This window comes from Ammodytes marinus (assembly GCF_949987685.1).
Source record: "Ammodytes marinus genome assembly, chromosome: 8".
In the NCBI taxonomy this organism is placed as follows: domain Eukaryota; kingdom Metazoa; phylum Chordata; class Actinopteri; order Uranoscopiformes; family Ammodytidae; genus Ammodytes; species Ammodytes marinus.
The window spans coordinates 3,638,028-3,660,456 of NC_137212.1; the positions used below are offsets into that span (position 1 = coordinate 3,638,028).

The following is a 22,429-nucleotide window of genomic DNA, read 5'->3' on the forward strand; positions in this document are numbered from 1 at the left end:
CCGAATACTAATTTAAGCTCCGAATACTAATTTAAGCTTAGAATACTAATTTTCCGAACGAGTATTCGAATAATTCGGGCCAGACCTAGTTTGTTTCTCTTTGTATAATGTGAAAAACAAATAAAAAAAGCCTTGATCAAAAAGAAAAGTGTATACTATGGGAGCCTTTAAACCCCTGCCTACCAGCTGTATGGCTATCATGAGGACGGTCTTGAGGGAGAAGGTGCGGTCACACAGGTCAAACAGGTCCTCTAGACTGGGCCCCAGCAGCTCCAGCACCATGGCGTTGTATTTCCCGCATGGACCAAAGTAGTACACCGCAGGGATTCCCTCTGTGATGAGACACACACACACAGAAAGACACAGACACAGGCACAGACACACACACAGACACAGACACACAGTCAGTTGGATTCTGTTAAAATATTGCCCCATCACTTTAAATCAATCAATTAATAACCTTTAATTTCATTTGAAAAGACACTGAGGACATATAACATATATCGAAAAGAGAAAACAGAAATTAAATACGATAAAAATTAATATATATACATTTAAATAAAGTATATCAAATATTTTTAAAAAAGCAAGAATAAAATCAGATGAAACACTAAATGAGCAATGAATTGAGCTAATGTAATGACTGTTGTGTCTTGCAGTATTACATTTCTCCCCAGTGGGCACTTTCTACTCATCTTGCTGACAATGAGTTCAGGTTTGAGCTTCACCGTGACACTTCAGCACTAAAAACCAATGAGCCAGAATATCTCAACCTTGGGGGTTACTCGATATGGACTACAGGTTCAGATGCATTATCAATATGTGTGATTTATTATATATTTTAAAAAGTGAATAGTGTAATGTTTTACCATAGTATTGACATTTGAAACATGCATATGCTGTTGATGGCATTAAAAGGTGTAGTCAGCGATTCTGGAGAACGCTTGTTTTCAAAGACAATTCTTGTCACAAGTGAATATCTCCTCACGATCCACTACCGGTCCGTACTGTATGCGTTTGAAAAAATAAATCAGTGTTAATACACAGCCTAGGCTTTGTAAACGGGCACACCAGATTTTTTTTCCCCAGCTCAGACACAGTACAGACAGGTAGCAGATTAACTGATTTTGACAAAAACTGTGATCGCTGACTCCACATTTAGTACTTTGTTACATACAAAATGTGGTCAGCTGCCCAAGCTCATCTTTGGGTGATATAAACCAAAACTAATACAAAAAATTATTTAACTGGGGGCGCCTTTAGCTCAGTTGGTAAGGCGTCCCCCTCCCGGGCCGGGCCCAGCAGCAGACTCGGGTTCGATTCCCACCCGCGGTCGATCTCTGCATGTCACTCCCCTCTCTGCCCCATTTCACCTCTGTCTCTCTGCACTATCAATAAAGCATAAAAATGCCCAAAAAATATCTTAAAAAATAAAATAAAAATAAAAAATTATTTAACTGGTGTCTGTCATTTTTGGAAATAATGTATTTTAAGCCTGTCTTGTGCATAAAAAAAACACACTGTCAAAAATATGTACACATTATTTTGGTGTGAAAGCTTTTTATCATGTTTTGTATTGTGCATTTACATTTGATTTGATTTTAGAGACGGTTGCCCCCAATAAAAAAAAAGATAAACCCTCTCCTCTTCAGTGCCATCAGCAGCTATGTAAAACTATTCTCCATTTTTCTTCCGTCAACAGGTTTGTCAGATAGAGGCTTGTCCGACAGTATTGGAGTGACTGATGGGAAAGGTGTCTAAACAGCAGACACACACACACACACACACACACACGGGGGTGACACTGACAACAACTGTAAATAGCCTCAGGTTCTAGGAAAGCACCACACCCATTTCTGTGGTCATGTGTTTGACTTGTGAAGAATGTGGACGGATCAACGTGGCGGCCTGACCTGCTTTTACAGTTAACAGTGTTTTGACAGCGGCAAAAACACCACTGTGGGTCTTTCTCTGATGGAACAATAGGTAGGATACTAAGAGGACATTTTTTATTAGTTATCTGAGGGCAACACAATAACAATACAGTCATAACATTACAGAATAAATACGCCTCATGTATATTTCACAATCACTATAAAACAAGTAAAGGTATAAGTATGTTTATTTTTTCAATAAATAATTAAAACGTATGTCTTGAGAGTCGGCTAGGGGAAAGCAAGTTCCAACCTCTAAATAATTTGGTACTAAAAACCACACAAACAGAGCAGTCTTGCTGTGACCCAAGCTTTATGTAAACTTAAAGAGCTTTGTCACAACAAAATGAACAGCGGAAAAACTCCTGAATAAGATGCACCAGCTCATTGATTTAAAAAAATTATACACAATAATCTTTTCTTTCGTGAAAAATTTTAAACACTCTTCCGGTATTTCAGAAAGAATGAATCGGTATTGTAATCGGATCGGAACTGAAAAATAGTGGATCGGTGCCTCCTTTAAAAACCTCCTTTCTCCAGTTTCAACGTATTGGAAAAAGCTACCGGTAAAGCCCCTATCTCACTGGGCTGCGACAGTGTGCGACAAGTTGGAGACACAAAATTGCGAGAAAATATGCCAATTAGCGACAATTTTCACTTGCAGTCTCACTGAGTTGGTTCCTCACGACACGTTTGCGAATGTCCTGGCCAAAAATTGCCAGGAGGTCGCATTTGTGTCTCGCGAACGTCTGGCGAGCGTCGCACGAACGGAATGTCAGCCTAATTTTTGTCTGAAATCAGTCGCAATTTAGATTCATATGTCGCCCAAACCCTCGCAAAGTTGTCTCACATTTCTCGCACTTTCTGACTCACGGAAACTAAATTGAGAAGGGTTTGCGACGCGTTTGAGACACATGCGACGACTCCGAGACTATTTTGAGACTAGATCTGTCGCACACTTTTTTTGAACAAAATTCAAGCAACAGGACTGTGCGGCTCTGCGACTCACGAGAGGAAATTGAGACCCCCGCGAACGCTTGGAGACAGTTTAGAGACTCCCTCGCGAATGCAGTCTCCAACTTGTCGCAAACAGTCGCAGCCCAGTGAGATAGGGGCTTAAATCCTTGTCGACTTAGTCCTGTGACCCTTAGACCAAAGGTTTAGTATCTACATAATAAATGCTACTGCCCTGAAAGTTCACCGACTGTAATATATGAGATATCACATCAGTGCTGCTCCAATAGCGGGCGTAGACGCACTGAGAGAGAAGGGCTGTGACATACACACAGATAGAGAGAGTTTTTGAGATTAAGATACAGATTAAAATGGGACAGATTTAGAGAAAGGGCGAGCACATTTGCACCATACTCTTCTGTGATAGAAAAGTAAACGTGTGCTAGAAAACGCTGAGTGAGAGAGTGAGTGAGTGAGTGAGTGAGTGAGTGAGTGAGTGAGTGAGTGAGTGAGTGAGTGAGTGAGTGAGTGAGTGAGTGAGTGAGTGAGTGAGTGAGTGAGTGAGTGAGTGAGTGAGTGAGTGAGTGAGTGAGTGAGTGAGTGAGTGAGTGAGTGAGTGAGTGAGTGAGTGAGTGAGTGAGTGAGCGAGTGAATGATAGTGTGTGTTTGTGTGTCAGCTGCTTGCCTCGGGGTGGATGAGTTGCAGTTGGATTTACTCAACCAGCCCGCAACATCAGTCCAACAGGGCAACCGGACACAAGGCGCATGGTCGGATGCAAACTGACATGCTTGAACGTACAAACACGCACACGCACACGCACACGCGCGCACACACCTGCTGTCTGCCCTTTAGTCTATAGTACCGTCCTCATAATTAAACTCATGACAGATGAGGCTGTGACAGTACTTCCCCGGGCGGCTGACTCATCAAACTTTGGCCCAAATCTAGAGGGCATTCAGAGCACAGTCATCAGACAGAGAAAGCACAGACGTATTACAACCTTCTGCTGGTGGATGTGACTACAATCTAAAAATGGCGGGTGGGGTAAGGACGGCACAACATTCACGGGGTCTGTTTATGTCTAAAAGTTTAATATAAACTGTGACATAACTCGGCAACAACAGATGGGCAAAGTTCCAGGGTTTCACTTAAGCGGATGGCACAGTGCCAGTAGTAAAAAAAAAGGTCATGCAGCAGGGCAAGTTGATCGACAACAAAGCAAAGATTATGGGTTGGTAAAAAATACACAGGGGGGCAACAAGTGCAACTCTGATCAACTGACCAAGTAGAAAAATGTTACGATGATCTCTGAATACCTACAATATGTGAGACTGCGTTTGATGTGTGTCGTTATGGTTGACACCAACTCAATCGTAACATCAAAAAACAAACAAACAGGGTCATTGCTCTCCAATGCAGCACATTGAATCTGTAGCAGGAAACGGTGAGAACTTTGCATGACGGCCAATTTCTCACACACACACACACACACACTAATTGGTCAGTAGTTAATGGGCTTGCTCTACAATTAAATGTAACAGTTAAAAGCTGCATTCACATGGAATCAGGAGGTACACCTGAGACGGCAGGTGACGACTCCTGATTTGGAACAGAAAGAATAAGAATAATTCCGACAGAATGGAAGGATATTCACTCCAAAACGTAAGTCGATTCATTTAACTGTCAAGTTCCATGATGCATTTGATGAGCCACGTAACATCCGGGTTGTAAATTCCGTCACAAAGACCGGAAAATAAAAAAAATAAAAAAAAATAAGCTTTCGACAATGTACGGTTGTCTTTGTTAAGTATGCTCTGCCCGGCCACATACATGTTACCATCCTGCTCTGGCCCACTTCAATGGACATTCAGTTTACCGTCTATCTAGCGTTTTTTTTTTCAGATTCCATGTGAATGCAGCATAAGGGCCGGAGACATGTACTGCGTATTAAAGATTTAAGTTATATGGAGAGTGCAAGTGCAGTGAGAGAAGCAGTGCGTTGCATTAGGCGCTGGGGCTGTGGAGATGTTCTCACAGGGCTGAAACGTGAGCAGCTCTTTAGGCTGTGGCACTGACCTACTACAGCCTGAAGCTAGAAATGAAACAAAGCCTGCGTTCCAAATCTCTCTTTCTACTACACTACATACTAAAGCATGCAGGTTTGCATACTACAAAAGGTAATTGGAAGTGTTAGAGCATCTGGGTATTTTTCTGGCATACTGCATTTGATAAGCATGTATTGGGACATCCTTAATATTTTTCTGGGATACTGAATAGTGTGGTGGTATGGGGATTGGAACGCAGGGAAAGCTTGTAAGCACAAAAACCCCACAAGACGCCATCATGCTGAAGACTACTAAGGGGGAAAAAAAATACAGCAAACCCATTTTTTAAGTAATTCATTGACTGTTCCAGATATTCAAAAGCTTTTAACCGTCGCTGTGCCACAATAATTCAGTCAAGCAAGGATTCTTCTTCTGATTTTTAGAAAAAAGAAATCTGTAAAAATATCTACACGCCAGCCACGGAGTCAAAAACCTCGATCCCAATCAAGGCCGTCTCATGAATATTCACAGGCATCCAGGACACCACATCACTGAATTATAAATCAAGAGGAAAAACCTCATCACATGACACTAAATGCGTCAACTATATCTATGCAATCATGTCTCCGTGATTGAGTGAGCTAAGTGTGGGGTTGTGAAATACAGTTACACGACAGTTGGTCCATAAAAACTGCATGACTAGGAAGAGGAAGAAAGACTCATTCCCTCTGGCTGACATGTACAATACGACATCACAATTTAATGACTATTATGGGGCAAAGAAGGTCTGTATGGAAGGAGGATTAGGGCCCGTTACAGATTGTCGGAGAGATATTGACAGATTTGACCTCCCGGGATCAATAACTCAGAAGCGAAACGTTATTAGAATCCAAAACGATGCATCTTTGCTACAACCTCATTTTGACTGAAAGCAGACGTCCTCTAAGCTCCACTAGTAACTGCACTGCACTGTATCAGAGCGAAGGGTTTGAATATTTTTCCCTTTGTAGACGGTCCCTGGGCTTAGAGGAAGTCTGGTTTTCAGTAGAATTAGGTTGTAGCCCAGTGTCTAATTGCCCAATGACGATTGCAAAGTGTACTTATAAGTTATTGATACCGCAAGTTCAGATCTGTTTGCATAGTTTAATGCCTAAACTTTACCACAGTCTTGAACGGTCAACTTTAATCATAAAACTATATTCCCACTTTATTCTCAATATTTAAAAAAATAATAATAATAATAATATTTGTTTTGGGCTCAATACTCTTCCGTGTTTTTTTTTTTTTTTTTTTTTTTTAATACAGGGACAGTGCATATTATCAAACATTTCTGTCAATATGCCAGAAATATGCTGTTCTGTTATTAAAATGGTAAATGGACTTGACTTATATAGCGCCTTTTAGCCGATTTTCTCAGCCCCAAAGCGCTTTACATATCTTACCACATTCACCCATTCATACACACACTCATACACCGATGGCAGTAGCTGCCATGCAAGGCGCTCTCTGAACCATCGGGAGCAATTTGGGGTTCAGTGTCTTGCTCAGGGACACTTCGACATGTGGCGGGGAGACGGGGGATCGAACCTCCGACCCTGCACTCCAGAGGCGATCTCCCTACCGACTTCGCCACTGCCGCCCACACCACCTAAAGCGTCAGTAATGCCAGGTGCATTGTCAGGATTGCCAACAGCTGGGGGGTTTTGTCCACTCCAGGACAGTACAGAATTAACAGTGTGTGCGGATAAGCTCCTCTTGCGCATTAAGCAGCATCTAGTCGAGGCAGCCGGGGACATATTTGAGACTGTTGCAGGTTATGCGGGACACAAAGGGTCACATGAGCTCATTCAGCCGACGACTTGACAACATAAGTAGATTTAAACACACATCGCCTTGAGTACGCCCACGCCAGATAGTGCCGTCACATCGTCATGGAGACAGTCATCAGTTGGAGACAGGGAACTGAGATGCTCAATTGTGTGGTGGTGATATTGTTGGACAATTTTCAAAGCATATTTAATCAATCAATCAATCAATCAGTCAGTCAAAGGTGCAGTGTGTAATATGACATCATCAAGAAAGTTCTACAAAGTTCTAGAATGCAACGCTCCCTGGGTAACCCCACCCCTTTAGAATAATAACAGAAGCTACAGTGGCCTTCAAGGACAAGAACAATTCTACATTTTAAACAATGCACCTGATGACATTCCAACTATGACACTTTCAAGATGGCGGCACTAGGTCTTGGTCCAAAATATGCAGAAATATGGACATATATGAGACCCAGCTATTATGCACTAAATTAAATGTACTTATGGATATTATAATTACTTTCTACAAAATCTGCTAGGAAATAAAACCCAAAATTCTACACACTGCAGGTTTAACACAGATTTTTGACCATTTAAAAGTGTGTAAGGAGAGACAATGCAGGTGAAAAGGGTCAAATGTTTAGATTATAGATATCATTATGAAGCTTTGCCAGTTGAACTAAAAAAATGATTTTTTTTGCAAATAAAATATATAGAAATACCCAGAATAGTGCTAAGGATGAGTATGGAAAGTTTAGTTGATGTAAGCGCTTTTTGCTGTAAGATATTTTTGGTTCAGAATATTGGAAAAAACTAATGTCGAGATCATGTTTGTTAAAGATGGTTGTATAGGAGAAATATACAGGCGCAAACAGACACAGTTTAGTCAAATAAACACCTAAAATGTACAGTATGGCCCTTAATCTGTACTAGTATGCGTGAAGACATGATATGGAAGCAAAACAGCCTAAAAAATAAATCTCAAAATTAACTGGTGCTTGAAAAAAATAAAAAATAAAATGCTTTTGCCTGCAGCGTCTCGCCCTAATGCACCAAGGGTACTGTTACCGTGCATCATGCATTGTGTTAGATCAGCTCACAGATCACAATGACATAATAAAGCAATAACAGCTATAAAGGCAAATAAGCCACGCCCTGTTGGTAAAGCATGTTGGTAGGCAGCACACAGGGAGACAGAGGAAAATACTTTGTGGCCAGGGCAGCGGTCCAACTAGACGTTCCATAATGGCCCCACTGCTTGAAGAGGGCCATTTATAAATAGTCAAGGACTGCCCTAATGCCCCACCTCCTTATCAACAGTGGAGGGCTTTGGCTCTGGCACAAAGAGCCAACAAGATGGCACGTGGCCCTAAATTGGACCATGACACACGCGAAACTACACACACACACACACACACACAAGGACAGGGCCACTTACAATAGTCATTTACAAACACACTGAAACATATAAACTCATTTTAGTTTCCATGAGTCTCCACCTAGCGTTTTTTTTTCTGTGCCAGCATTGTTATTCAATTGTTCTCAATGAGGGCAACGGGCCCCTAAAACGTTTTAACCTCACAGTTTACATTGTGCTTGGTTTTTCTCAGGCTTCATTTGCTTATAGACCAGACAGCTTGTCGAAAGTAAAACTGAGTGTGAGGGTTGTGTGTGTGCGCAAGGCAAATCGTGGCATTTACACACGATGAGCCTTCCCAAAAACAGCGGGCGGGTACTCTACCTGTGACAGTTTAAATTAACATTTTTAAAAATTCCTTCACTCCTAAAGCGATTGGGGTACTGAATACCATGTCCCGCTGATGTGTATACTGCCACTGCTGCCCTGCTTCTTGCCCTGAAGATGTCTGTGTGTAAATGTTGTTGTTGTTGCTTTTGTTGTTGTTGTTGTTGTTGTTGTGTTGTCCTGCTTGTTGTTTTTTGTATGAGACCAAAGACGAATGTCCACACCGTGGACAATAAAGATTTAACTAACTAACTAACTAACTAACTAACTTATACCTTCACTTCACCAACTTCTGCCTTTTCTCTGACCCACTGTAACTAGCTCACACACCCCAGCACATCAAAGGGCTGCTGCAGCTATTAGCACGTGTACATGTTCAGGTTAATGCTGGAAGGGAGGTAGACTCGAGGTAATCTAGAGGTAACTGGAGATACTGTAGGATTTCATAGCCTCCACTTGCTCCCACAGATGTACAAAGATAAACAAAAACACAGCGTGAAATGTTAGCCTTGAGCAGAATGGATGTCCTCCACACTTATACATCCTACTCCTGTCCCCTCCATGCCTGCCTTTCATCCACTCTCACAGGGCAAAGATCTAGCAGAGAAATCCAGCGAATATACAGCGGACCCAGACTGACTAATGAAGGGAAATTAAAAATTGAGCGGAAGTAGGTAGGCGGGCAATGCCAGGCAAGGCAAGGCAAACACTGGTGTTATCCTGAGATAATAAGCTGTTCCCAAATGAACACAATCTGTGATTATTGGACGGTTGATCAATATTTGTCCAAATACAACATGAAAACCTGGTTGAACAAAGACTTAAAAAAAGACCCAGCACACATTATTTAAATCAAGAATTCACCCTAGACATTTTCCCCAAAATAAGAAAAACAGAATGGAATAAAATCACATAGTTGCAATATAGCATATAGTCATTGCTGTAAACAAATTCACTCACAAAAGCTAAATAAAAATACCAGTTGCGTGGGGAAAAAAGAACAATTTACCAAAAACAACAAAAAACCTAAAACAAAAATCCCAATATTTAGACAGACTCGTAGCCTACAGACTGATATGTCTCTTACCTGAAGTTCCCAACTGTTTGTAAAATCTATACTCCAAATGGAGCTGCGGCGCCCGGGACTTTATAGGTTCCTGAAAGACAAGAGAGGGAAAAGAAGAAGGAGTGAGACTTCAGTATATTACAATGAACAAAAGAAACTGGATGGATGCACAATGTCAATATAATTTTTTTCCTTTTGTATAACTTTTTTTTTTTAAATAATTTTTCAACTTTACAACAATATTTAGATGGTAGATCATTCATGGCAGAAGTTGCAAAATGTTTACTTCATTTTGACAACATGTTAAAGGAATACTTCACCCATACGGAACCAGCGTTCTATCATTATAAAATAACTATTATAATATAATGAATGAGGTTTTTCTTCCCTCAGTCTTCCCTCAGTCTTCCCTTGGCCCAGCTGTCCTGTTAATCCTGACCCTTACTGTGATGTCACAGTAAGGAAACTGTAGGGTTAGACAGTGAGACCATAAAACACTCTTTTTGCGTTTTCTCTAATTAATTTTTTTTCTGCACATTTATACTAAATAGGATCTCCGAGTTCAATACACCTTCATATTCTAACCGGTGAAGTAGGCCTTTAATGTCTAAAGTTTTTTATAGATGGATACGGTCTTTATAAATGAAAATAAAAATTCTACGTACAGGTCTTATAAAATGCATTTGCTGCGAAGGGAAACTATAGACCGTTAACTTAAGAACTTTAACCCCAAGGGGAAAAAAAATAGTTTGTGAGTCAGAGTGACAACCTTACATACACGTCAACGTCATTGCCTCGGCCAACAATCAATTTAAATACCTACAGTGAGACATTCTCCTGTTGACTTGATTAGATACGTAAGAGCGTATTTTAGGGGGACCCTGAGCTCAGTTGGTAGGGCCCAGCAGCAGACCCGGGTTCGATTCCCGCCCGCGGTCGTCCTCTACATGTCACTCCCCTCTCTGCCCCATTTCACCTCTGTCTCTTAAATATTATCAAGGAAAAATGCCAAAAACATATCTTTAAAAAAAAAAAAAAAAAGAGCGTATGAATGTTATGACCCCTTGTAAATGATATTGTTTCTAAGTGGAAGTAATTGCTGTAAAAGGAGATCTGAAGAATATTAAAAATTAAAAAAATTAAAATAAAATTAAAAAAAATACCTACAGTGTAACTTTGCCTTTATTTTAACGCGTGGTGGAACTTAAATGGAATCTCCAGTGAGAGGATAAAGGCGGTTCCAGCCGGTGAACAGCAGGCCTTTGTGATGACACGGCTGATTATCGGCCCACTGGGACACACTGTTCAGCTATAGCGCTAGCTCCGGCTTTACAACCTAAAATGTAATCTGATTAACCCCACTCTCATGATGACAAGGGCATTATGGACAAATGTGACGAGCATAGGAGGATAGGACACACACACACACACACACACACACACGTTAATGCCTTTCCTTTATCCTCAATAGCTGTACCATAGACTATGATAAAACCTTTGACCACAATTGCAATGTACAATCTCCATTTTCACACACTGCCACCCGTATTGGCTTCAGTCAGTCAGTCAGTCAGTCAGTCAGTCAGTCAGTCAGTCAGTCAGTCAGTCAGTCAGTATACTATTGAGTGTTGACCCTGATTTACAATGACATCGAGTTAATGTGGAGTCAGCGATTCTGGAACATGCTCCTTGTAAAAATCACTATGTCAATATCAGTTAATATCACCTGTACGTACTGTGAAAAAAAATGCCAGTCTTAGTAGCCCAGGCTCTGTAAATGGACATGTAGCAAAACTTAACCTGACAGTTAACAGAGTATTAACACTGGATGTATTGCCCCCGCGCCCACACTGAGTACGGACAGACAGCCAGCAGATCATGAGGAGATATTCACTCATTTTGACAAAAAGCGTTCTCCAAAATTGCTTACTCCACCTTTAAAGGCCTACTACTGTACATACAAATTCATTAAAAATGCCGCCGACTTCTCAAGAGGTGGGTGAAGTGGGGCTTAATATTAAAAGTAATCGAAAACCATGTGCATTTAATTCTAAAGCCCTTCTGTTTTAAATTATATAAACTGAATGCTGTTAAGCTCCCACATTCACTCCATTAGGCCTTTATCAAATCAGGAGCATTTTCTCTCCTTGTGTGTAGGAGTCGTGTTTTACACAAGCGGGGACGGTCCATGCATTTATAATGACCCCTCTCAGTCCTTTGGGATGCTCTGTGGATTCACATCAAGCTTCTGTGTTAATAGTTAATTACATAATATTTGCTGTAATGTGTTAATCTACTGTCAGAAGCCGCCTACCGGTACTCATCACCACAATACATACATGTCTATGTGAATGCAGTGGTAAGCCCTTACCGAGAAGCAATTGAAGGAGTTCTGAGTAATTACAACAACACTGTCAGCAGGAGAATCATTAACTGAACCATTTCTTGGGATTTTTCTGAGCTCCTGTGCCAGTGTTGGTGGGGGGGGGGGGGTGTAAACGAACGCTGCCACACTGAGAAATACAGAGAGAGTTTTGTGGAGGTCCGATCAAATTTCAGTCAACTCGTTTGACAATAGCTTGAATGTAACCGACAGTCATTCAATTAAAAAGTTACACACTGTCTATAAGTGACTTCAATATATCCATATAAAAACGTATTGGTGATTTCACAGACACTACAAACGCGTTTCTCTATTACTCTAAAGAGAAAACGTCCTGATGCCAACAAAGAGTGCCAAAGAACTCAAAGTAACAAGCAACTGCGCCAGGGACAAGAAATGGACTTCTATATCTTATATAGCGCTTTTTAGCCGATTTTCTGCCCCAGAGCGCTTTACATTTCTTACCACATTCACCCATTCATACACCGATGGCAGTAGCTGCCATGCAAGGCGCTCTCTGAACCATCGGGAGCAATGTGGGGTTCAGTGTCTCTTTGCCCAGGGACACTTGGACATGTGGCGGGTAGGCGGGGGATCAAACCTCTGACCCTGCACTCCAGTGGACAACCTTACTACCCACTTCGCCACTGCCGCCCAAAGTTAACTGAGAGAGTGGGAGAGAGAGAGGAGTGGACACCTGTAGGAGGAGCTACCATGCCTTCACTTCCCACATGAACACAGACAGCCAGCGACTCAGGCCAGGCCGGGGAGTGGAGGAGAGGAGAGGGAAAGAAAATATATAGAATAAATAAATAGAGTGAAAACAGATGGCGGCAAACCACAGGGCCCTTTAAAAAACAGCTTGCAATAGGAAACAGAGGCTTATGGCGGCTTTACGTACTTTAAAGTCTTCTTGATTCCCAGCAGAAGGGGCTAAGCTATGGCCGTGTAACTGACCAGGGCCGGGCTGCAGAGGCCTGGTGATGTAACGGACATCTTTACATATGACGGGGATTTTTTTTTTTCACAGCTACTGAATGTAAATGACCCTGATAGAAGTGAATGTATTGAGGGTATATTTCTGCATACACACCATTAACCTAATCCCTCTGGGTATTTGTATCAGAGGAACGTTGTTGCCTTCTGCATAACTGTTGTGATCATGTAGCATATGCAGGGATGAAAAAAAAATAATAATAAAAACATTTTCCTTGTGGCGTCAGTGATTCTGGAGAATGCTTGTTGTCAAAATCAGTGAATATCAGGTAAAAATGTGTTGTTCATACACAGCCTCTTAAACAGACCAGTTTACAAAGTCTAGGCTATTTATTAACACTGATTATTTTTTTTAGGCACACACACAGTACAGACAGATAGCAGATTGCGAGGAGATATTCAAGGATTTGACAAAAAGTGTTTTTTTGACAACAAGCTTTCTCCAGAATCACTGACTCCACCTTTAACTTAATCTTGAAGTTTTGGCTTTCCTGGCTGGTGTCATGTGTGTCGAGGACAGCTGACCCGCCGGCCAGAAGGGCTCTTCATTGTCTGACCTGCTGCTACAATAACCTCTCAACCTCAGCTGTTCTACACTGAAGCTATCTATCTATCTATCTATCTATCTATCTATCTATCTATCTATCTATCTATCTATCTATCTATCTATCTGTCCATCTATCTGTCCATCTATCTGTCCATCTATCTGTCCATCTATCTATCTATCTATCTATCTATCCATCTATCCATCTATCCATCTATCCATCACACCACCATTTCTAAAGCCATCATTGGCCGGCTTCTCAGTCAAATTACAAGTTGGGCTTGTAACCTGCGGTAACAGACTTACACTAGCGGCTGCTGCTCACAGCTAAAAAGCTTGTGACAGATTTGGCGATATTAGCGCTTCCTAGCAGGGCCAAATCCTGCAGCTACGACTGATGGGTGTGATGTGAAATCCCCCATGCCATTTCAAGTGTCCCTCTTTGGAGTAAAAAACACAGGCAGCTTGTACCAATATATATGATTATGTAATTGCGGATTAGGTGGTTGGTTTTTCTGCATTTTAACCTGTGGTAGCCGCAGTGGACAGCGAGCTATATGAACTGCACCACACAAAGTCCCTTTCCCCGGGATTAACCGACTCTGCATATGATGTCATCCGGGCTAAATCTGATCTCTGCCCCAACACAGCTGAGAAAGATCAGAACTGACCTCGCTGACTGGATGGAGTAATGACCACCAAATCAAGAGAGGGAAAAAAAGACAACGATAATGACAGATCAGAATAACATTAAAAGAGACAAAGTGGCAAATAAGAGACTGCAAAAGACTAACTGACTTAACCATAGTTACTGCCCGAGAGCCTCTGGAAACCTGCTCTGAAACAGTAAAACTCATCAAACATGATACCAAAGTTTGGCGTCTTAATAAGATTTTACGAACATCTAATTGAAAATAAATGTCCATAAATATTATGAAACTTGGTTAAAAAAAAACAGCTTTTTTTACTGTCTAGAGTCTAGACCATTTGACAGGGCTGTGTGGGCGTGGCCGTATCAAACGTTATCCATGGCAACAGTCATTGTTTCTATAGAACGTTCAGGCAGAGAACTGCCGTGATTGGTTCAAAATATGTAATCTGTAATAAGAACCAGAGGATAGTCCACTTCATCTAAAATACATTTCTGTAAAGTTTTCCCAAACTGAAAATGACAATATCTTTCATTTGGATTGTTGGATTGTATCTGTGCGAACAAAAGGTCTGAAGAAGAAGCAGTTCTACATTTCTTCTCAGAGAACGAAGAAATTCAGTTACGAAAATATGAATAAATCCCGGATTTTTGCGGGAAATGTTCCTACGGGTGATTGAAGGGAGCAAGAATTTGTGGTATCCGTTAGTAACAGAGGGCCGATATCCTGCATTCTAGAACAGCACGCGGTACAGCTGGGATGATCTCATGGTCAGACATAAAGAAGCGTCCATGTTGTTTTATGATTTGGAGAGGCGGCATGACATTCAACAGGTGCATACATACGGATGCCTGTGTGCGCCTTGTCCAAGGTAACAGCCCCAGCATTATGCACGGGGCCCAGAATAGACCCTGACCTTTGCCTGACTCCCAGTAAACCATTTCCCAATATGCAACGGGCAATGTGACTCACCTCATCTTAGACATAGCAACTCAAATGTCAACATAGTGCATCTCTACTCAGCGGTCTGCATCGGTGTATTAAAGGTGGAGTGTGTCATGAAGGAATATTTAGTGGCATCAAATGGTGAGATAGATGGCAACGCTCCATTGCTAACCCCTTCCATTCGAATAATCACTACGGTGGCCTTCAAGGACAAGAAGCTAGTTACCAAAGATGGCACCATCCACCACTGCCTCTAGTCTTTCCACAACAGCAAGTGATGAGTTGAAGATGTATTTAGATATTGATTCCATAGTAATTCTTCGTCTTCCAACAGGTGCATTTCCCCAGGACGCCCACGACATAAAAACGTGTAAGGCCATTAAGTTTATCCCTTCTGTGCTACTGTAGAAACATGGCGGCCATATAATAGTACACAATGCACCTTTAACGAGGCTAACTGCAAGGCTAACAAATGGAGACGAGTGCGTGTGTAGGTGCGTGTGTCTGTGTGTGTTCGTGTGTGTGTGTGTGTGTGCGTGCGTGCGTGTCTACACCAGCAGTCCTTATGGTTGGCCTGAGGTGTCTCTGGTTGGGAGGTGGCGTTTAGCAGGGAGAGGTTTCAGAGAGCAGCAGCTGGCCCGTGTCCAGCTCGTCTCCCGTTTCAGCTCAGATTTAACACACTCACCATCAGCTGCCTGGAGCACGATGGTCCAGCGCTGCTCTAAAATATGACTGAATTAGAACTTCCATTGTATGGTTGTGTAGATGACCTGAGTCGAGTACAGTAATTGTGGCCTTTTGACCTATAGACAGGGCCCGGCAGTAATGGTTACTAGGTTGCGATTGGGAACCGTTTGGAGAACATTTTTAACAAATTCTTGCGCTTGGCTGGCATCAATGGGAACGACTTTTGAACTATTTGTTGCATTAAAGCTATAGTGCGTAACTTTTTCATATAAATGGATGCCGGTGACAAATCGCCTAACCATTGGCAAAGGAGTTGACAAAGTTAATTAAGCCTATCAGCTCCACAGACAGTGTCGTTGTAGTTACCCAGAATTATTCATAGGGGTGACATAAGTTACACACTATAGCTTTAATGATATGAAAATATTGCTGTTACAGTTGGAACCAGACAGCACTGCACACACGTTGCTTTGTTTGCCCGCGTGCAGCCATGCAAATAGGCATCTGGAATGCAGGAAGTAAAAGTTCGCTCAATTAACTTTTTATTATTACAAAAGGCTAATTTACAGTGACAGTCCGATCTTAGTATGTGATATAAAGTCTATTCGACACTTTAAAATATATATTCAAAAGTGACTAAAAATGGAAAATATGTTTTAATCTTAGGTAACCAGGGGCTGATGCTTGGCGACCATTTTTGAAAAGTTAGTGTTGAGGCCTGAAAAGTCTCCGTTAATGCAACATATCAACTCTCCCCCCCTCCACCCCATTTGTTTCTAGGACAACAAAAAATCTATAGTAGCCATCTTAAATGTGCTAGTGAAATCAGCAGTCTTTTTGAATTCAGTCAGAATTACGCTGCTGTGTCTTTAAAACCATGCTGAAGTCGGCTCCAAACACAGCACACACACACACAGTGTTGCCAGTGATCGCACAGAGTCATGGGAAGTTCCACTCTCATGAACCCAAGAGGCAAGTCTCCTTTGTCACTGGACAGAGGAGCCGGGCGTGGCATAAGCACAATGTCTTGTATTGTGTTTGCACTGCCTCATTTGTTTAACTATGTGAGCCTGTGTGTACCCAATACATTTTTATAATAACACAGTGCAGTCACGAAATAGTAGGACAATGATATGAACACTTCTGCCATTGAAAAGGGCCTGTGGTTGCATTTCTAATCCGCTATGCTTAACCAGAGTCAACACAAGAATAATAGAAACTGTCACTGCCCGTTATAGTCTGTACTGCATAATCCCGTGCTAAACCTTGGTCATTGCTTACATGGTAAGACGTCGCAGCTTTAAAAAGGTTGAGTCAGCATTTCTGGAGAACGCTTGTTGTCAAAATCAGTGAATATCTCCTTGTGATCCGCTACCTGTCTGTACTGTGTGTGTGTGTATGTGTATGTGTATGTGTATGTGTATGTGTATGTGTATGTGTATGTGTATGTGTATGTGTATGTGTGTGTGTGTGTGTGTGTGTGTGTGTGTGTGTGTGTGTGTGTGTGTGTGTGTGTGTGTGTGTGTGTGTGTGTGTGTGCGTGCATGCTACACAACAAGCGTCCTCCAGAATTGCTGACTGCATCTTTAATTCCAAGCTGAAACTTTGCCATTTTGTCCTGCAAACTTTTAAAAATAGATCTGGAGGTCAATTTGGCTTGGGCAGCACTCTTCAAATCACCATAATCTGATTCTGGCTCCACTTCACCACTTCAATTATGATGCTATAAAGACAGTCGAGACAGAAGATTGCAGTGCGAATGTGTGGCCGTCGAAACTGGTTAACTTAACTATTGCAACAGCCTTGAACATTAACATGTAATTTAGAAAAATACAAGAATTCAGTGTCGGCGTTAAACTCTTAATTGGTCAAATAAAATAGTGCTTTGCCATGAACTAGGATGTACACATACTTACAAGGTTGAATTACAAGGCATTCACTGGTTTACAGCCACACACCCTACACTATGTTCAAACTTATTTTTGTTCACTCACAATTTGCACTTAGGTATTTCTACATAAAACACTGTTACCAACATTTAAAGGTGCAGTGTGTAATATCGGTGTGTTTTGACGTCAACTAATGTGGTGGAAAAAAAAAAATTCTAGATTGGAACACTCTCTTGATTATCCATCTGTTTGGGATCATTTACAGAAGCTACGGTGGCCTTCAAGGACAAGAAAGCTAGCTAATAAAAATGGCATCTTCCACCACTGCCTCAAGTCTTTCCACAATAAAAGTCTTCAAAGAAACTACTTTTATTTTCGAGTGATTATCCACTAATTAAAACATAGTTATGATTATCATATTTCATTTCTACAAAGTTTTTTCTGAAAAAAATGCCAATAAATGCTACACATTGTACCTTTAAACCCTCCTGGGCAGGTTTTTATGACGGCTAATAAATCATCGTCAAAGCAACAATGTGTGTCTTTGTGAAGGGCACTGTGTAGCTGCTGGCTAATGATTCATTAGAGGATTAGTTGGTTAGTTGACTGAACGTATAAAAGGCTTTTACATTCTGTTGACATCCAAGGATTTATTCATTTAGCTTGGCCAAGGAGGGGAGAACCTCAGTCGTCAAAATGTCACTTTTAAATTACAGCCGAAACATGCTGATGGAGCTTTTGTGCTTTCACAGTTCAAATCAAGTCAACTAAGACTGTATTGTCAATTCTTTAAATATGCATGCAGGCGTACGTAAGCATCAAAATGGCGTTTGTCTCTGACCCACGGTGTAATAGGAACAATAATAATAACAAAATAAAGTAGAATAAGATAAAGATAAACAATATTTACATTAAAATTAATTCTAAATACTAAATAGTGCAAAAAGGGTACACAATAAAAAAGGTATATATATGTAAAATAGATTAGAAAGTAAAAAGTAGATCAATTAAATTGAAATGTGCAATGTAACGAACGAACGAACGAATGCTGTAAGCTGCTGAGCTGGAGACAGCAACCAGAGCTGCTGCTTGTCATGCTCCGGTGGTAGGTAGGCACACAGGAGAGTCCAGTACAACAACCTCAGATTTCCTTAAAGGTGCAGTGTGTAATATGACATCATCAAGAAAGTTCTACAAAGTTCTAGAATGCAACGCTCCCTGGGTAACCCCAACCCTTTAGAATAATAACAGAAGCTACAGTGGCCTTCAAGGACAAGAACAATTCTAAATTTTAAACAATGCACCTGATGACATTCCAACTATGACACTTTCAAGATGGCGGCACTAGGCCTTGGTCCAAAATATGCAGAAATATGGACATATATGAGAGCCTTTCTAAGGGGAAATTTTTTTTTTCAGCTATTATGCACTAAATTAAATGTACTTATGGATATTATAATTACTTTCTACAAAATCTGCTAGGAAATAAAACCCAAAATTCTACACACTGCAGGTTTAAAGGGGCCGTGTGTGTAATATTGGAATGTTTATAGGTATCGAGTGGATGGATTGTAACGCTCCATTGCTAACCGCTCCCTTTTCGATTATTTACAGAAGCTGCTACGGTGGCCTTCAAGGACAAGAAGCTATAGTTACTAAAGATGACATCATCTACCACTGCCTCAAGTCTTTCCACAATATCAAGTGATGAGGTGAAGATGTATTTCGGTAATTATTCTATATACACTTCTTGGTATTTCAACATGTGCATTTCCCCCAGGACAATCACTTTTAAAAATGCATATGGCCATTAGGTTATTTTGTTCTGTGCTACTGTAGAAACATGGCGGCAGATAGTAAAAGCTCATTATAAAAAAAGGTAAAAGAAGAAAACAATTAATTTTTCAAGCAATTATACACCAAAAAAAAAAACATATTTGAATATTATATTCCATTCCAACCAAGTTTGTTATAAAAAAAATGCCAATAAATTCTACACACTGCGCCTTTAACCAAAATAAAGGTGAAGTATAGTTTTGAACAGCGCCGTGTCTTTCTGAAGGTAAACAATCTTGGCTCTAGTGTTAATCCTACAGTCAACAACCGGTCACATTCACAAGTCAGTCAGACAAAAGCCGAGTGCTTTATTCTGTAGATTATCCCAACGCATGGAATTAACCCTAATTAGCTTCAGCCTGGAACAATCGAGGTCACGGTGCTAAAAATGAGAAGCCTGGACGACCATTGTACTCTCTGGTGTCAAAAGGTTAATTTAATTGTGATGCCAGAAATCCATCTGTGTGCTTTGCGGACGCAGAGCCAACATGCACGTACAGGGTGAAGCAGTGCTCTGTATGTACACGGCTGGAACACAATGAACGAACAGTATAGTTTCTGTGTGTTTACGGCGATTGTCTCCCCCCCATGATCACTCCTCCCCCTTCTCTCCCTGAACTATGGAACGAACGAACGCACAGTGCTGTACAATAAGTCCAGACACTGATGCATTCACTTACAGTCTCTCCTCCCATGTTGGGCAAATGTTACCGCCATTTTCTTTACTTTCAAAACACATAACACATAATTACCTGTTATAACGCAGCACTGATAAATGCTGTGTTCTGATTTGTCAATCAAGGCTTTCTAAAAAGGGAAATTATTTCTCTATAAATTTAAAGATAATTCACCGTCATGTGCCCAAGGATTGTTTGGGGTGTGGGGTGGGTGGGGGTTGTGAATGTTTGTTTAAAAAAAAAAGAAATTCAATAAAAATCGTTTATAATTCACCGTTGCTAGTTGCCACATAGCTACAGACATTGTTGTGTTCGATCACTTCTTGACAGACATCCACAGACAGTTATGGCCTAACTGCTTTTCCAACGGCTTTAAAAAAGGCATGTGCAGTGAAGGCTCTGTGTGAATGTACAATTGTCTTTATCTTCCTACGTCGGTCAAACCAGCTAAATTTCGCAGCATATAGACACACAATGCAAACCACAGCACAGGACGGATATGAGCAGTTTAAATTGGGTCAGGAGAATCTATAATCAAGTTGTCCACATTGAGATAAGTCTTGCTTTAAATGCTGCTGTTTCTTTAAGACACGGGGATCTCCCCTTGGGACTGAAGGCTGCAGTAAAGCACTTACAGCAGCGATAGCTACACGGCCCTGCCTCCATCACACAGGCGTTTGTCACTGTGTGTGTGTGTGTGTGTGTGTGTGTGTGTGTGTGTGTGTGTGTGTGTGTGTGTGTGTGAGAAAGAAAGCATCCAGCTGAAGCAAAGGACTGAAGCACTGTGTGTGTGTGTGTGTGTGTGTGTGTGTGTGAGTGTGTCTGTGTGTGTGTATGTGTGTGTCTCTGTCTGTGTTTGTGTGTGTGGACAAGGGCCTGCTAACAAAGAGCATCTTTCAGCACACTTGCCCCCTTCTCTCTTTCTCTCTCTCTCTCGACCCACTCTGCCCTAAGTCACGTGGAGGAGCCGGCTGACACTGGCATTCACCTTTGTCCCAGGTGCAGGCGGGCAACACCCACACGCACACACACAGCTCGGAAAGATGGTACACGAGACAATGAGCAGAGAAAGACAAAAGCTCAAGGCAGAGTTATCACTATGCGCTGTTGTCCTACAGTTCATTACATTGCAATACAGTCGAGAGATTAGTTTTAACTACACAGATAACAAGCGACACAGTTATATATCATTGGTTTACTTGAGGATATATAACACGTCAGTCAACCGGCCGCATAGTAATAATTAACATTGTTCAGTTAAAGGTGCAGTGTGTAATATGACATCATCAAGAAAGTTCTACAAAGTTCTAGAATGCAACGCTCCCTGGGTAACCCCAACCCTTTTGAATAATAACAGAAGCTACCGTGGCCTTCAAGGACAAGAACAATTCTACATTTTAAACAATGCACCTGATGACATTCCAACTATGACACTTTCAAGATGGCGGCACTAGGCCTTGGTCCAAAATATGCAGAAATATGGACATATACGAGACCCTTTCTAAGGGAAAAATAAATAATAAAAAAAAAAAATTCAGCTATTGTGCACTAAATTAAATGTACTTATGGATATTATAATTACTTTCTACAAAATCTGCTAGGAAATAAAACCCAAAATTCTACACACTGCAGGTTTAAGGGTTCATTTGGGACCCTACTTGAAGAGTATCCGATGGAGTGTAGACTATTTCAAAACGTGTGTTAGAGCGGAAAATATTTAGTAAGCAGGTTTACAAGCTACTTTAATTCTTGTGTATCAAGACGGGGGCATTAAAAAAAGTTTAAAAAATAAAAATAAATGTTTTAATCTATGACCAGAACATTGTTAACAGCCCTAAAACACGATATCCTTTGAAAAAAAAAATAAATAAAAAAAAAATGTATCTTCAATATTATGAAATTAAATTCTATATCCAAATGTCCATAACTGTATATTCAAATAAACATATCCGAGTTGTATACTTTGCCAACGATCATTTTAGAGTGTATCCATGAGTAAGCTGTTAGCAGTGAAGTGACTGACAGAGAGAGGAGGAGAACCTACTCATGTCGAGCATGTGTTAGCAAGTGGTGGGAGATAGCAGCGGCTGTTATTGGTGCTAGTCCAGAAGGTAAGGCTCAGTGACAGGCAGTGGCAGCCAGCCGCTAGGTTTTACCCCAGGGACAGGCAGACACGTGTGGGGGAGACAACTGGGCCTGACCTGGGTTCTCCCCGGACGAGAACCGACAAGGGAGAAGAAGCCTGTTTTAATAAAAAAAAAATCTTA

At 41.1% G+C, this 22,429-nt stretch overlaps 1 protein-coding gene across 3 annotated transcripts in view; it reads right to left on the minus strand.

Moving 5' to 3' along the window:
* The window catches only part of csnk1g2b (casein kinase 1, gamma 2b), a 44,351-nt gene that overhangs the window by 15,526 nt on the left and 6,396 nt on the right, over positions 1–22,429 (minus strand). For all 3 annotated transcript variants that reach the window (XM_080033252.1, XM_080033253.1, XM_080033251.1), the window contains exons 3-4: positions 9,577–9,646; positions 184–332 (exon numbers count right to left, since the gene is read on the minus strand). In XM_080033252.1, the coding sequence (XP_079889378.1) occupies positions 184–332; positions 9,577–9,646 (219 nt within the window). The remainder of the gene's footprint in view (positions 1–183; positions 333–9,576; positions 9,647–22,429) is intronic.